This window comes from Hemitrygon akajei, chromosome 5 (genome assembly GCF_048418815.1).
Source record: "Hemitrygon akajei chromosome 5, sHemAka1.3, whole genome shotgun sequence".
NCBI classification, from domain to species: Eukaryota; Metazoa; Chordata; class Chondrichthyes; order Myliobatiformes; family Dasyatidae; genus Hemitrygon; species Hemitrygon akajei.
In genome coordinates, this window is record NC_133128.1 from 73,977,143 (window position 1) to 73,995,006 (window position 17,864).

Below are 17,864 nucleotides of genomic sequence, written 5' to 3' on the forward strand. Positions count from 1 at the left end.
GGAATTTGTAGAATGTCTTCAAGATGGGTGTTTTGAGTCCAATAGGGGAGAGGCAATTCTGGATTGGGTGCTGTATAATGAACTGGATTTGATTAGGGTGTTTAAGGGACAGTAATCATGATAGAATTCATCCTGCAGTTTGGGATACAGAAGATAGAATCAGAGATATTAATTTTAGAATTGAATAAAAGGAATTACAGAAGCATGAGAGAGGAGCTGGCCACAGTTGTTTGAAAGGGGACACTATCAGGGATGATAGCAGAACAGCAATGGCTGGATTTTCTGGGGGGAAATGGAAGGTACAGGATAGATAGATCCTAAAGAAGAAGAAGTATTTCTAAAGGGAGAATGAGGCAACTGTGGCTGACAAGAGAAGTCAAAGCCAGCATAAAAACATAAGAGAAGGCATATAATATAGCAAGGAAGGAAGCTTTTAAAACCCAACAAAGGGCAACTAAGAAAGCCATCAGGAGAGAAATGATGAAATTGAAGATTGGCTGAGTGACGATGCAGAGTGGGAATTAAGGGGGCCTTTTCGGGCTGGCATCCGTAGACAGGTGGTGTTTGTATTGGAACCGCTTCTTTTCACGTTAGAATTTGAATGATGGAATTGATGGCTTTGTGGCCAAGTTTGCAGATGAAACAAAGATAGGTGCAAGGGCAAGTAATGATGAGGAAGCAGGGAGTCTGCAGAAGGGCAAACAGATTGGGAGAATGGGTAAACAAGTGGCAGATGGAGTAGAGTGTAGGGAAGTATATGGTCATGCACTTTGGTCGAAGAAATAAAAGCATAGACTATTTTCTGTATGTGGAGAAAATTCAAAAATCAGAGATGCAAGGGGTCTTAGGAGTCCTTGTGCAGGATTCCCTAAAGGTTAACCTGCAAGGTGGGTCAACGGTAAAGGACGGCAAGTGCAATGGTAGTATTCATTTCAAGAGGGCTCGAATATAAGAGCAAGGATGTTATGCTGAGGCTTTATGAGACATTGGTCAGACTACAATTTGAATAGTGTGATCAGTTTTGGGTCCCTTATCTAAGAAAAAAAAGTATTGGTATTGGAGAGGGTCTAGAGGACGGTCACAAGAATGATTCCAGGAATGAAAGGATTGATTTATGAAGAACGTTTGATAGTTCTAGGTCTGTACTCACTGGAGTTTAGAAGAATGAGGAGGGATCTCATTGAAACCTATCAAATATTGAAAAGCCTAGTCTGAGTGGATGTGGAGAAGATGTTTCCTGTAGTTGGAGAGTCTAGGACCAGAGGGCACAGTGTCAGAATAGAGAGATGTCCATTTAGAACAGAGATGAGAAGTAATTTATTTAGCCAGTGGGTGGTAAATCTATGTGATTGATTCCTATGATCATCTTTGGAGGCCAAGTCATTGAGTACATTTAACTCAGAGGCTGATAGAGTCTTGGTTAGTTAGGATGTTAAAGATTACAGGGAAAAGGCAACAGAATGGGGTTGAAAGGGATAATAAATCATCCATGGTTGATTGGTGGTGTAGATTCGATGGGCCAAATGGCCTAATTCTGCTCCTCTGTCTTATAATCTAATAGTCTTTTGATACTTTATGGGAAGGCAGCAATGGAAGTTTACATGAGAGGTTTATGCCAAGGTTGAGAGATTAAGTGAGATTCCTCGTGCACTGTCTTCAGTGAAAATAGTGAATGAGTTTATGACTCCCTATGGTGATGTTATTATTAAATTTGTTAGGTGTTAATGATTTTTGACTTACTAGAATTGAAATCACTCAAGTCTGCCTAATCAGCTTTTGTCCATAAGCTCATTCCTCAATGGTAAATCAAAATATGCTTGCTGCTTTGAACTGTGCCTCCACATACTCAACTGAAGTCAATTGAATATACTCAATTGAATTTTTCAGCCAGACATTACACAGTAGGTTTAATTTCATTAACCTAACAGCAACCAACTAACCATTTGGCACTTAGTCAAATGCAAAGCGAAAGGTATCTAAAAGCTCCAGAACATCTTCCCATTGTATGTACCATTCCCTATTGAAGCATTTAACTTTAAATCTGTACGTTTGCTATACTTCCTTTAGTCATAGAGTCGTAGAGCACCTCAGCACAGAAATAGACTGGCCTGGTCTTTTGCACATCCTATATACCTATACTCAGACCATAGCCCTCCATAAACCTTTCATCCATGTATATATCCAAACTTCTTTTAAATGAACTGCATCTGCCACTTCTGCTGCCAGATCACTCCACATGCATACCACCCTCTGAGTGAAGAAGTTCCCCTTAAATATTTTGCCTTTCATCATAAACCGATGTTCCTTGGTTCTAGTCTCACCTAACCTGAGAGAAAAGCCTACATGCATTCACCCTATCTATACCCCTCATAATTTTATATAGTTCTGTAAGACCTACAACCCCACCCCTATTTTCCTGTGTCTCAAGGAATAAAATCCTGACCTATTCAACTTTTCCTTGTTACTTAGGTCTTCTATGACCCCATCTAACTGTTATGCCACTTTCAAACAATTATGTACCTGTATTCCCAAGTCCTTCTGTTCTACTACACACCACAGAGTCTGACTACTCTATAGATCACATCCTAGATTATCATCCTTCACACTGGTCTGCACTGGTCAGATCACTTTGCAAACTTTGATAGTGTTCCTGACTATCCACTATACCCCCAATCTTGATGATATTCGCAAATTTACTGATCCAGTTTACTACATTGTTATCCAGATCACTGTTGTAGATTACAAACAACAATGGAACTAGCAGCAATCCCTGTGGCACTCCAATAGTCCAAGGCCTCCAGTCAAAGTGATGATCATCTACTACCACTCTCCAGCTTCTCCCACTAAGCCAACATCGAATCCAATTGACTGCTTCATCCTGAATGCAAGCAACTTAACCTTGTGATTCAGCCTCTCAAATGCCTTGCTAAAGTCCATGCAGACAATGTCCACTGACCTCCCTTCATCATTCTTCTTGGTAACTTCTTTGAAAAGCTCTATAAGATTGTTTAGACATAACCTTTATTTCATCATTGATCGGTTCTCATCTGATCCTGAAAGCTATGCACCCTGGAGCTAGCTAAGTACTCAGTTTGTATTGCTTACGTATATTTAACTGAATTTCTATATTCTGTCTAGTGTGCAACTAAATAACATGAGCACTACCTGTATTACTGGAGTTCTCTGACAGACCTGCGGTTTCTATTCAGTTTTACAAGTCAACAACTTAATACTTTTATCAATCTAAAAAAGTGCCAAAAAGAATTTACAAAGAAATGCACAACAAACTCCAAATCACTTCTTAGAGTTAAGTTTTCCAGTTAAAAATATGTTAAACTGACAACTTCGTCTATAGAGGATACATTCTGCAAACTTTCAGTCAGATGGTTTACAAGATCAATTGCACGTGCCCGGCAAAAAATTATATCATAATATTGCTTTCAGCTGACTTCACCCAGCTATTTTGCTGGCCACATCACTTGCTACACTCTATGAAGTGTACACTGGTAAATGTTGCTATAGATTTCATGCTGTTCTTGTCCAGATTCAGCATCACTGGCCTCTCCCATAAGCGAAACATGCTTAGAGAAATTTACAATGCAGTTCAATATCTAGTCAGGTGACAGCATGGCATAGAACTATGATAGTAAAGTCTCATGACAAATGTAATTTTGCATACCTTATCATGTGAATTTTTCCAGAATCCTGAAATGTAGACTGTTTAACAGACTAGTTTGAAACAAAATGAAGCTTCTCACAGCTTGTCTCTAATTTATGCCCAGGCTGCAATAACCCTTTCACAACTGTATCTTGGCCTTTTCCCTCTTCTCCAGCACATTCTGCTCCTGTGGTCACCTCACCCCATGCCTCTCAGTTAAAATTCTCATTCTCCACTGCCAGCCTCGCTACCTGATCACTGCATTCCTAGTGCTGATGGTTCTCCTTTTCTGGCTAACAGTTTGGCACAGCTGAGTGTATTGCCTGGCAACAGATGAGGACATTTGCTAATCCATAAGAGTATAAGACATTGGAGCAGAATTAGGCCATTCAGCCCATTGAGTCTGCTCCGCCATTTGATCATGGCTGATCCATTTCCCTCTCAACACCATTCTCCTACCTTCTCCCCATTACCTTACATGATAAGCCTTTCAATCCCGAAATCATGAATATCCTTTCAAACCTCTCCAATGCCAGCACATCCTTTCTTAGGTAAGGAGCGAAAATTACCCATAATATTCCAAGTGAGGCTTCACCAATGCCTTATAAAGCCACAGTACTTCATCATTGGACTCTGGCATGGTGGCAAAGGACTGGAAAATTGCTAATGTCACTCCACTCTTTAAGAAAGGAGGGAGGCAACAGAAAGGAAATTACAGACCAGTTAGCCTGACCTCAGTGGTTGAGAATATGTTGGAGTCAATTGTTAAGAATGAGGTTATGGAGTACTTGGTGACACAGTACAAGATAGGAAAAAGTCAGCATGGTTTTCTTAAGCGAAAAACCTTGCCTGATAAACCTGTTGAAACTCTTTGAGGAGGTTACAAGTGAGATAGATAAAGGGGATGAAGTGGATGATGTATATTTGGACTTTCAGAAGGCCTTTGACAAGGTGCCACACGTGAGGCTGTTTACCAAGTTTAGAGCCCATGGTGTTACAGGAAAGTTTCTAACATGGTTAGAACATTGGCTGATTGGTGGGAAGCAGTGAGTGGGAATAAAAGGATCCTTGTCTGGTTGGCTTCCTACCAGCAGTTTTGATAAGACTGCTTCTTTTTATGCTGTGTCAGTGGTTTAGATAATGGAATAGATGGCTTTGTTGCCAAGTTTGCAGATGATACAAAGATTAGTGGAGGGGGAGACAGTGTTGAGGAAACAGGCAGGCTGCATGAAGATTTAGACAGATTAGGATAATGGGCAAGAAAGTGGCAAATGAAACACAATGTTGGAAAATGCATGGTCAGGAAATAAATGTACAGACTATTTTCTAAATAGGGATGAAATCCAAAAATCTGAGATGCAAAGGGACTTGGGAGTCATTGTGCAGAACACCCTCAAGGTTAACTTACAGGTTGAGTCAGTGGTGAGGAAGGCAAATGCCATGTTAGCATTCATTTCAAAAGGTCTAGAATATAAGAGCAGGGATGTGATGCTGAAGATTTATAAAGCACTAGTGAGGTCTCACCTTGAGTATTGTGAACAGTTTTGGGCTCCTCATCTTAGAAAAGATGTGCTGGCATTGGAGAGGGTCCAGAGGAGGTTCACAAGGATGATTCCAGGAATGAAAGGGATATGATGTGAGGAACATTTGATGGCTCTGCGCCTGTACTCACTGGAATTTAGAAGGATAAGGGGTATCTCATTGAAACCTTTTGAATGTTGAAAGACCTAGACAGAGAAGATGCAGAAAGGATGCTTCCCATTGTGGGGTTGTCTATGACAAGAGGGCACAGCATTAGGAAAGAGTGGTGTCTATTTCAAACAGAGGTCTGATAAAATTTCTTTAGCCAGGTGTGGTGAATTTGTTAACACAGGCAGCTGTGGGGACCAGGTTGTTGGGTGTATTTAAGGTGGATCGTGATAGGAGACTGATTGGACACAGCATCAAAGGTTACGGGGAGAGAGGCTGAGGAGGGGACAAAAGGATCAGCCATGATTGAATGGCACAGCAATCTTAATGGGCCAAGTGGCCTAATTCTGCTCCAATGTCTTACGGCCTTAATAGACAACACACAATCTAGAATCGCTGATCCCCTAGTGGCCTCAACCACAAGCTGCTTTAAAAAGCCTCCTCATAGGCACTCTACAAATTCTCCCTCTTGGAATCTAAAGTCAGCAGTCAATCACATTGCTATGAGCTTGAAGTGAGCTCAAGACGTGAGAAGGCAAAGACAACAGTGATTCTTCCCCCAGAATACTTGCAAATCAGATGGACTTTATATATCACTGTCCTGACACAAACGTTTTATTCCAGAGTTATTTAGGTAATTGAGTTTAAATTCCACAGCTGATCCAGTCAGCTCTGAGCATCGCTTGAAACCACATGTCAAGGCTTCTGAATTATCAAAGCAGTATTCAATCACGATTGTGTTACAATCAAGTCACCACCACTTGCTTAACATTATTATCACACTTGACCTTGATAGTCCCATTGATGGTCTATATGAGATTACTTCATTTTATCATTACCCATCTATATTTCTCCATACCACCTAATTTCCCCAGCACTTCCTCCTCTCATATCTGTCCTGGTGGAAACAAAATTCTTGTAATTCACTCCAAATTTTACTTTTAAATTCATAACTACATATTTGCTGCAGCACAAACATTTCTTCAAATATTCATCTTCAAATATGACAGATATATTGATAATCTTTTAATATGTTGTTAAAGATGCCACCTTAAAACTGGTTTTATTTCATAGGTTGCCAATAGAGGTTCAATTTTTAAGATAAGATACAGGAGCAGAAGTAAGCTATTTGGCCCATCGAGTCTGCTCCGTTATTCAGTCATAGGCTGATCCAATTCTTCCAGTCATCTCCACTTCCCTGCCTTCTCTCCAAGCCCTTTGATGTCCTGGCTAATCAAGAACCTATCTATCTCTGCCTTAAACACACCCAATAACTTGGCCTCCACGGCCGCTCGTAGCAACAAATTCCACAGATATACCACCCTCTGACTAAAGCAAATTCTCCACATCTCTGTTCTAAATGGAGGTCCTTCAATCCAGAAGTCATGCCCTCTTGTCCTAGACTCCCTGCTATAGGAAATAACTTCACCATATCTAATCTGTTCAGGCATTTTAACATTCAGAATGTTTCTATGAGATCCACCCTCATTCTCCTGAACTCCATGGAATAGAGCCCAAGAGCTGCCAGTCCTTCCTCATACGTCAACCCTTTCATTCCTGGACTCATTCTTGTGAATCTTCTCTGAACCTTCTCCAATGTCAGTATTTCCTTTCTAAAATAAGGAGCCCAAAACTCCACACAGTACTCCAAGTGTGGTCTCACAAGTGCCTTATAGAGCCTCAACATCACATCTCTACTATTATATTCTATACCTCTAGAAATGAATGCCAATATTGCATTCGCCACTGAATGATTGCATTTCATTTTTGCTTCAGTTTAGCTTTTTTGTGAAAATTGACACAATTCATGCATTAACTTTACATCTCAATAAAGCATAACTGAATCAGAACCAGAAATAACTATTATAGATTGGCTGAGTTGCACCTTAAATATCTCTTGACTAAATTTTCACTTTCTTTCATATATTCATTCGAATGGCTTTCCTATTGTTCCGTTTTTCCACTCACTTAATGCAGTTTTTATTATTTCCGCACAATAAACTAACTTTTCTCACAGTTAATTAAGATTGGTTAGTGGCAAAAAAAGAGCATTTCGAAAACTATGTGTCGCATTCTTAAAAGAAAATGAAAGGGAATGTGTTCTTTGCCAGCATGTTATTTTATCAATAAAGAAAAGAGATTTTTCCTCATTGTTATTTATTCTTACTTGTTAAAACTAGAAACTTTACAACCTGAGATTAAGGTAGAATGTAAAACTAGAACTTAATCCGTAGTACTTCCTGTAATGTACGAAAGAAAACAAAACCCTCCATACTCTGTGTATGAATTAAATAACTTTTACCATGAATCTCGGAGGCCCTTCCAGTGCTGGTGTGGTGGGACTTAACCTTTTCCCTGAGGGTTATATTTTTATGTCTGTTCATGTAATGGTTTGAAGTGGCTCTGAATGCCTTTATCTGGAGCCCTAGTTCAATATGCTAAGTATTTCTCTGCATATCTAGTTTCATTACATATCTGCTCCATAAAAACAGATCCCCTTAAGAGCAAAATGCAACTAGCATTAATGAACAAGTCATACCAAGCCTCTTCTATGCAGTTTCATCATATCACAGATGCAGTTGCATATATTGTTGCCCTGTCATCTTAAGTAGGATTAGCACCCAAAATTTCTGGTTCATGAGTATTCTTTCTGACAGAATCTCTTCGTAACCTGTACTTAGGGCCAGTGCAGGCTATTAGCTTTCAAAAGAATAGAAAAAGAAATGGAATAGAAATCTACAAGCAGATCATGAGCCAGAAGGCCTGTTTCTGTGCAATAGAGTTTAATAATTCTAGTATAACATCAGTCCCAAACATACAGCTGAGACTAAACAAATGCCTGAAAGTTACATTATGCTGGCAGCAGGTTTCATTCATAATTGCAAGGAAGGAGAAAGTCAATGAAATAAACACAGAAAATATTAGAAATCCTTGGAAGTTTCTATGAAGAAAGAAAGACAATTCACATTCCAATAAGTGATTAAGTGAGGTGTTAATTCTGTTTCTTTCTTTACAGAAGCTGCCTGACCTGTTGAGTATGTGTCATTTTCTGCTTTTATTTCAGATTTTCAGCATCTGATTTTTTTCTTTGTTTGTTTTATGAAGCATTCAAAGATTTGTTTTTGTTTTAAATCATTCAACAGTAAGCCCATACCCTTAGAATCTATGGCTCATTATTTAGGCCTTGAGTCAGCTCTTTGGAAGCAATTTGACCGTGATAGAGAATGAATGGCTGTAGTAATGCAAACAAAATACAGTTCTCTGTGTCAAGACTACCGTTCTGGCAAGCAAATGAATTCAGAGCACAGCTTTTATTTTACATTCTAAGTGAGTTTACTCCTCTGGGTTTGACTGTCTTCCCCTTGTGCATAATAATCTACCCATTATATTTACACATCTTAATAGTTTCATGCATTATTATTTCATCATCAATTGATCCTGCTAATTTTCATGCCTTATCCAAGGAGACTGCAGTGTAGTAGTTATGTTACTGGGAAGACCTGGACTAATGAACTGGAATTATGAGTTCAATTTCCACCATGGGAGCTGTGGAATTTAAATTCAGATAAATACATAACAACCAATAATAAAATGGCAGGTTTTGTTGGTAATGGTGACTGTGAACTTGCTGTACTTTCAGAAAAAAAAATCATCGGCTCTCTAAAATAGAAAAACATACAGTCTATTCCATTGGTGACCCTAAACTCACAACCCTAACTGGCATGGTTCAATACCAATAAGGGGTCAGAAATAATTGTTGACCTTGCCTTCAACCACCATATTCTGTACATGATTATGTTCATTTTATTTTTTTAATGACAGAAACAGTGCCAATTCGTTGGCATGCTGTATGATTGAGAAACTGAAAAAGTAGTTTTTTCCCCCCACAGTACAGATGATGGGCAAAGATGTAGTATTGTATAAAACTGCATAAGGATGGGACATAGAAGTGAAATTCAACATTTCCATAAGACCATAAGATATAGGAGCAGAAGTAGGCCATTCAACCCATCGAGCCTGCTCCGCCATTCAATCATAGGCTGATCCAGTCATCCCCACTCTCCTGCCTTCTCCCCATACCCTTTGATGCCCTGGCTAAAAAGAGGATGCTTACATTGCTGGCAAGGCTAAAAATTACTGTCAATCCTAAACTGGTCCCTGAACTTGTTCAACTTACTGGCCTATTGCATGGATGGTTAAGAGCAACGATTTTGGTAGGTGAGGAATCATGTTCAAGTCTGTAATTTTGTTTCATGAAGAACATTGGGGAACCAAGTGGTTTTATACAACCATGCGGTAGTTCAGTCTTGGCCATTATTGTTACCGTCTTCCAATTTTGTTTTTATTTCTGTATGTGAATTTATATTCACCACTGTTAGGTGGAATTCAGACTTAGTTCTCTGGATCAATAGTCCAGTAACTTACCCATTATGCCATGATTTAAAACAGTGAGATATTGATGAAGTAATTGAACAGGGATGCCTTGAAAAGAAATTAAGTGGATATGGATGCAGAATTTCCAGCTTAGAAATTCTTAAATTCAATGCCTGTGTATTTGACTACCTGAGCAAAAGATCTTTAAGCCTAACTTTTATCCATTGAAATCGTAATTCCTTTTTTAGATTAATGTCAGTAACATAGTTATTAGTGCGATGCTGGAGGAAGGAAAGTGAAGAATATTGTTTTACAACTTTTGTTTAAGGAAGAAAGATGAAGAAAGTTCAGTTTTGTTTTCTGCAAACAGTAAAAACAAAATCTTCTTGCAGGATTGTATTGAAAATAAGTTAAGGAGGTCAGAGAACAGAATGGGTAGATGCTGGTATGATTTACAGTTTAAAATCCTTATGTTCAGTGCAGTAGAAATAATTGTTCAAATTGGGCTGGTTATGTTGAATAATCAGTGGGTGTGTTGAATCAGTTTTTACAGTAAAGCAGATTTCAACAGTTCCATTTAATAGCAGAGAAGGTATGCAATATACAACCTGAAATTCTTATTCTTCCCAGACATCCATGAAAACAGAAGAGTTCCCCAAAGAATGAATGACAGTAAAAACTTTGGAACCCCAAAGGCCCCTACTCACGCCTCCCCCTCCCCACTCGCTTCAGCAAAAAAGCACTGGCACCCTCCACCCAGCAAGCAAGCAATAGCAAAGCCACCAAGAGAGACCATTATCTGCAACAGAAACTAATCGTTCACCCCATCAATACAGCATACCACAGGCGCTCTCTCTCTCCCCAATAAAGAGACAGAGAGGTGTCACCCTTTCACAGCGGGAGGAGAGACATAGCAGAACAACTCACTGATTTGCAATGATAAAGTCATCCGCATCACTTCTTTTTCCTCGAGTTCACCAGCTCCAGAATTGGCAACAAACTCTCCCCCACTAGTAAGAGAGAGAATGTGAACAATTCATGGAGTACAGGGACCCCGTTAGCCAATCCGATGTTCTGTTTTCTCCCGCGATGCTTCAGTCAGCAGCACCAGTGTAGAGTTGTCCACAGGCCTGTGAAGTCTCGAAACCCCGAAGGCACAGTCGTCTTCTAGGCCGCGTCCTTGAGATATCGAAAAGTGGCCAGTCTTGAGCCCCACGGAGCAAGACCCACCACTGCAAGGAACTTTAAATCTGATTATAACTCTCGGTGATGGTCTCCGACAAAACCCCATCCACCTTGAAAAGGAAAAAGAGAGACACTAAAAATAGAAATCAAGCTGTTTCTGCAGATGAGCTGGAAGGAGTCACTGTTAAGCACCATCTCAGCTTTGCCCCACATAGTTAGCTGGAAATCAAAAGGAAGTAATAGTTAATCAGAGGTGGAAGTAACCAAAATTTGTACATGCAAAATTGTCTTTGCAGAACATAATGGCACTGAGGGAGCAACAGGTCCTTGAGGTCAGATATTTTCCATCCCTGGATTGTAAAAAAAATAGGTGGGAGCATTGCACATACCCGAACTATATTCCTCTGAATTTCTGTTGACCTCAGATGTATATCACTCTGCACTTTGAAAAGGGGAGAAAATGAAAAATTATAGACCAGTTGGTCTGACAGATATTGTCATGGAAATATTCAGGGTCTGGAACTCTGCACAGCATGGCTGCCCATTTTCAACCAAGTGAGCAGAGAAAGCCAGCATAAACTGGTAAAGCATAGTCACGCCGAATGAGTATGAAACAGGTTTGTGGGTTGGCGAATGTCAATGAATGTTATTTATGTAATTCCAAAAGGAATTTGTTAAATCCCTTAGCAAGATACAGTCAGCTAAAGCTAAAACTCGCATGTGTAAGTGTCCATAGATGCTTAGTCATATGTTAATTTTCAATCGAGGATTTGAAGAATTTATTCACCAAATTTCTTAAGAATCAGATGGGAAATGGTATCTGGACATAGATCAGGTGATATTACATTGAATACAATACAGATAATATATCCCAAATTTGCACTTTTATTCCAACGGATGACATAAAGTTTATTTTGCTATAGACAGAAACATCGTGCAGATAACGTTACAGCCCCAGAGGTTTACCCACTGTTGGTGATGTTAAACGTTCTATATGGTAGCATTGGGGTCTTGTATTCTGCTTCTGAAATTAACTGACTCTTATTGAATGAATTTGTGAGGCAAAATGCCCATTTGTTAATGGTTAAACATCCCTTATCGGTCATGATAATTAGCAAGGCTGTATATTTGTGAATAATTGCCCTTCTTTTATCTTTTTTTTAATAGGCTCAGAATACAAGACTAAACATGACATGCACAATGTAGAATGGAACTATTTACCGAAGAGTTCATGCTATAACAGGCCTAAGAAAGAAGATGTTCAATCATCGTCTATGAGAGAAACGAAGCATGAAAATGTAGATTTCTCAGATAGTCCAATTTACCATGAAGATTCGAGGGGGATTTTAATAAGTGAAATCACAGATGTTAATGATCATAGGCATCTAGGTGCTGAATACATGGACGCTGTGGAAGCTGAAAACAAAAATTTCAACAGGATGCCTCGCTCTGGGAAAGAGTCTACCAAAACGGTACAGGAAACTCCAAGAGGAGCTAAGGTATCCTTTGTCTTTGAGGACCACAATGTTGCTATCTTTAACCCAAGAAACCTTGGTTATGAAAGATTGCTGGATGATAGTCCCAGCAATTTGGACCAACAGATGTACTTGAACAACGCAAGCGACATTAAATGCCAAGACTTCTCATTCCCAGGGATTGATGTAGATAACATTGATTCAAATGCTGTGTATGCAAACATCAATGATAGCAGAATGTTTGCAAATGCAGAAAGCATTGAAGAACCATTGTTACATGACATCTGCTACTCAGAGACCACGGATGATGCTGAGGATGAAGATGAAGCCAGCTGTGAGGAGGATATCTCTCTTGGTGAGGTGGACAAAATGGACATCCTGAATATTTCTGGATCGAGTGATGACATAATTGACTTAACTTCACTTCCTCCCCCTGGGGGTGATGATGACGATGAAGATGACTTTCTGCTGCATTCTCTGAATGTAGCAATAGCTGCCCCTCCTCCTGGCTTCAGAGACAACAGCTCGGACGAAGAAGATAGCCAGCATCAGCTGGCGCAAAGCTCAGGAAATGATAGCCAAAGCAAATGTTCCACAAACGATGACATCCCTGTGTCACTCATAGATGCCATTCCTACGCAGGCTGAAGAGCAGAGTGGTGAGCAGGCACTGGATGACGCTGTGGTTTCAACCTTGCAAGCCCTGGAGGAGCTGGCAGCTTCCGAGGAGCAGTCTGTTCAGCAAACGGATGACAGCTCAGGTTCTTTCACCATAGTAACATTTATTCATTGACTGTCATAATGTTCCATCTGTAAACTTGTTAACAACTTGGAAACATTCCAGAACAAATTTTACCATCAGTTTTTGTCATCCCATTTTCTGATCTGGCATGCTAATGGAGCAATCATGTTTGATATTTCATGTGCAGGGTGCTTATTATGCACAGAGATTTAAGAATACTAAACATTTTGTTTAATAAACCTGTTTTATTGAGATTACAAAAGTGCCTATGATGAAGTAATTAATTGACTGTTTATTCTCTTATGGTATACAGGTGTAGTGATATTAAGAGCTTATAGTCCTGAGTCGTCATCGGATTCTGGCAATGAAACAAACTCCTCTGAAATGACTGAAAGCTCTGAGGTAGCCTCAGCGCAGAAGCACTCTGAGGGTTCCATGCACATGCTTGTGGCCACCAGCGAAGGCTATCAACAACTTCAAGAAGAGCAAACTGAGTTCCCGATTTCTCAGAACGAGAACGTAGGGCCCACTTCCAAAGTGATTCCAAAAGTCACGCATTGCTTGAGCGCTCAGCGAGGAAGCAGTGCAAAGTCCAAAGCTGTGCCTTCGAAGCAAATTCTTCCTTCCGAGGAAATTGAAATGGAACCGGAAACAATGGAGACAAAATCTGTCACGGACTACTTCAGCAAGCTGCAGGTGGGGTCTCTGATGTATTCATGTTCAAGTAAGCAAAAGTGCAAGGTGGGTGATACTAGCATCAAGATAGCAGTCGATGGTAGTGTATCAATGAAAAGGCAACATGCAAACAAAAAGATGGAAGTGGGTGACGACTTGTCAACTAACAGCAAGTACAACACGCTGGTCGGAAAGAATAGCCAACGCACAACCACCTATGACTTAGAGAGCACTACTTTCCGAAAAGAGACACAAAGGTGGTTTCAAGTGTCAGGAGAAAAAATGAATGATAAGCACATCCCAGGGTTAATTAATGGTAAAAACTTTCACAAGGCTTGCCTAGTTTCTAGAACTGAACTTGATGAGAAAGAAACTGATGCTGAAATGGATGACCGGTGCTCCCTGGCCAGCACTTCAGGGCTTGGACGTGATGAGAGCTTTCTTTCTGATACCACCTACGGGTCTTCAGCCAAGCACCTGACCGATTCCGATGATACTGAGCTTTTCCCTGATGATCACTCTTCAGAGCTTCCCGAAGCTGAGCAGAGTGTGACTCGACTTTGTGAATATCATATGACAAAAAGAATGTCTTCTTTACAAAGTGAGGGCCATTATTCTCTGCAGAGCTCCCAGTGCTCTTCAGTAGATGCACCCTGCAGTACGAGCAGTAGCACATGTGCCACTCCCGTGGACTCTCCCCATTGTACAACTGAAATTAAACACATACTATCAGAGTCTTCTCTAAAGAGTCTTGGTTACATTTCAGAAGATCAGCGAACACTTTTGCTTCAAAGTCATGGAACATCCTATAAAGATCTGCATCCCCAAGCTGAAGCCGTGTGTCACAGAAGAACAACCCATAACACGCATGCACCTTCAAATGCTGAACCTATATTTGGTACCATACGTGACGGGTGCCACCGAGTACCCAAGATTAAAGAAACCACAGGTACCTTAGTAAACGGCGGTATTATTTACACAGGTGTTGAACCACATAATTTTGTCGTTGAAAGTAAGGTAGTGGGTAAAGGAAATGATTATGTTCAAGGTCAAAAAGCTAGTCCTCTTTTGTCAGGTCTATCTCATGAAGTTAGCTCTGCAGATTGTAATAAAGATATACTGAAAGAGACATGTAAACCCAAAGTTGATAACAGTAGTAATTCATCTCAAGAAGTTACTTTCAGCACATTTCCTCACCTTAAAAGCACATCAATCACTTTCCCAAATGAAACTGACTGTGTCAAAGTTAATCAGAATTTTTCTAAGCCTCATAGATCTAACACATTAACATTTCCATTATTAGCCTCGACATCAAAAGACCTAGATCAATTTAAACACCAGGAATTGGTTACAGTGGGTAAAAGTAAGTTACTTAAAAGTTCACGATGTAACTTTAGAAATATATTGTTTGCATCTTTACCATCCAAATTGAGGAGGGACAATGAGTTAGCTAAACAGAGAACTCAGAAGGATAGGGAGCTGGAGGAAAGAATTAACAGGGAAAGGAGACAAGTTGCCTGTTCTGAGAGACAGGTAAGACAAGACCCGCATTCTGAGCAGTGTCCCAGTCTGAGTAAAGGAGCTGCCAGTGAGAATGATAAAGCTCTGCCTGGAGATTTTCAGGAGAAGCAGCTCTCTGCTAAGGACAAGCAGTGCAACCCAGATTGTAAATTGCAGCATGTTGTCAAGGAGATGCTTAATGACTCTCTGTGTTTTTCTGCCACCCCTAGTGTAGCTTGCACAGAGCCTGAGCAAGGAGGAAGAGGAGGTGCAACTTCAGCTTTCAGTAATCAGTTCAAAGGCGACAACATTCCCCTGCCATCAAACACTTGCAATGACACAAAGGTGCCAACTACCTGCCAAGAGTCACCTAATCTTCTCAAAGAAGGACAAGGGCATTCAACATCACTTCATAGGAATAGCCATGAGGGCAGAGGAGGAAGCCTTAAAATTCCTCCCAGAAAGAAGGTGCTGAGGCGTTGCAGCAGTAGCATTACACCACGAATGAGAAGTGCAGAAACCCAACTAGAAAAATCAAGGAGTTCCATAGGATTCCAATATTCCGATCTCCTCGAGGTACCCAATCCCCAACTTGTACAGAAGAGAGTAGAACTTCCTCTGGGTGAGAGCATATCCGAGTGCCACTCTCAAGGATCAGTGACAACAAATTCATCATGCAGTTCCACCACTGCAAACAGCAAGGGGAGTCGGAGACCATCGCAGACATTTTCAGTGCAAAAGGATTTAAGGCAGCCTAGACAATTGCCTTTCCTGAAGGTGGAGATGGGCAACTGGAAGTGTCATCGGCCTTTCATCTATTGTTTCCTCAATAAGGATGTTGATGCTGATGATGATGGTGATGGTGGTTATAGCAGTAAGGACCAATTAACCTACTTAGACCAAACTCCTCAGTTCCCCAGTTCATCCACAGCAACCTGCACCACTTCTCACCCTGCCAATGCTGGAAGAGATGTGGGACTGACTGCCGCACCTTACAGGGAGTCTGGTAGCAACAGAGAGCCTCAGCTGAATGATGCCAGCCTTGGTGAGGTGGAACTTGACAGCAAGATCAGCAGAATTAACACCCTGAAGGAGAAGGTGTACTCGATGCCAGGCGGATTTCTGGCAGCTCAGAAAGATGCCAATGAGCTGCTGTCTCTCCTGCAGGCAAGCATTGGGGAGAAAGAACAGGCGAAGCCAGATCACTACCAGCTTCGGTTTAACCAGTACAAGCAACTGTTGTCAATTGAATCGCGAGAGTTGGGAAGTGCTTGCAGAAAAATGGCTGCAGTGGAAAAGAGTCCAGAGGAAATGCTCTTAGCTATGACTTCCAGCTTTCAAGTACTGTGTTGCTTAACAGAAGCCTGCATGCGATTAGTTAAAGTAATGAATTCTGAAACACAGCAACAGGAAATCGTTGCTAAGGTAGACGAAGTTGTAATGAACTATATTTGTCTATTGAGGGCTGCTGAAGCAGTATCTGGGGCAGTCCCCGTTGACCCTCATGTTAAGGTTTTAGCACGACATTCAAATACCATGACAGCTATCGTAAGCACACTAACCCGTTCACTTAAAACGCTTTTAAATAAATAACATGCAAATTGTACTTTAAAATGTACCCTTGTAAAGCCATACCTAGAGTTTACTGTAAGTGTGGGTCACCACATGAAACTGCTATTAAAGAAACTTGGTTTTGTGTACATACAGTATGTTTTATACCATGAGCCTGTGGGATATTAAGATGTTATACAGCTCTATCTATTAGGACTGAAATGTAATTGAAAAACCCTTTGTAATGGCAAGGAAATATAGAAAGCAATGGTAAAAAAATTTAGTTATTTTTCATATGATACCTGTACTCCAGAATGATTTAGTGCCCAAATCAGACGTGTCAAGGTCCCCTACTACTGTAACTGCCATGGAGTGGGTTGGGGGGAGGGGTTAGGGTTGAGGGTGGCGGGAGGAGAACAACACTGGTTTCCCATGTGATACTGCATCACTCTGTAAATAATAATTATCTAAAATTTTAAAGTATGCTTTTTAACCGATGCAAACTACATAAACAATAAACAAACAAAACAGTTCATTATGTCTTATTATTGGGGCGCGGAGTTGGGAACAAATCATGAACTATTAAATAATGGCATTTCCTTTGACTTCTTACAAGAAGAATCATTGGGAATTATTCTCATCTAATAGGAATGTTGAAACTACATAATTAGGGGAAATATTTTTGGACTTTGTGATTTACTTAAATGCATAGTTACATAAAATTCATTTTTAGCTGAAGGCCTGTCTTATACTTGAAAGTCAGCTGACATATAATGGGTAATTAGCTATATTTTTATTAAGCAGCTGAACCACTGTAAGTTGTTTCCTTCCAGACATGTCAAAACTTCCCCTTTAGCAGGAATTTGTACAGCAGAGTAGCTGCAACAAATAAAAGAAGACAAGGTGTTTACTGTAGAAAGGGAGAGGATGTCCCTGTATCCGTTAATATTGCACTACTTGTCTCATTTTGACAGCTTTTGGTTGCATGATATTAGTTAAGGCCAATGCAGAAACAG

At 40.4% G+C, this 17,864-nt stretch overlaps 1 protein-coding gene across 8 annotated transcripts in view; it reads left to right on the forward strand.

Annotated features, from left to right (window-relative positions):
* The window catches only part of frmpd4 (FERM and PDZ domain containing 4), a 785,950-nt gene extending 768,569 nt beyond the window's left edge, over nucleotides 1-17,381 (forward strand). For 7 of the 8 annotated variants that reach the window (XM_073045767.1, XM_073045768.1, XM_073045769.1 and 4 more), the window contains 3 exons: nucleotides 12,074-13,141; nucleotides 13,436-14,746; nucleotides 15,533-17,381. In XM_073045767.1, the coding sequence (XP_072901868.1) occupies nucleotides 12,074-13,141; nucleotides 13,436-14,746; nucleotides 15,533-16,890 (3,737 nt within the window). In that variant the 3' untranslated portion in view covers nucleotides 16,891-17,381. Of the gene's footprint in view, nucleotides 1-12,073; nucleotides 13,142-13,435; nucleotides 14,747-15,527 lie in introns of all 8 variants that reach the window. The other variant, XM_073045775.1, reaches the window with a different exon arrangement.
* The last annotated feature ends 483 nt before the right edge of the window (nucleotides 17,382-17,864 follow it).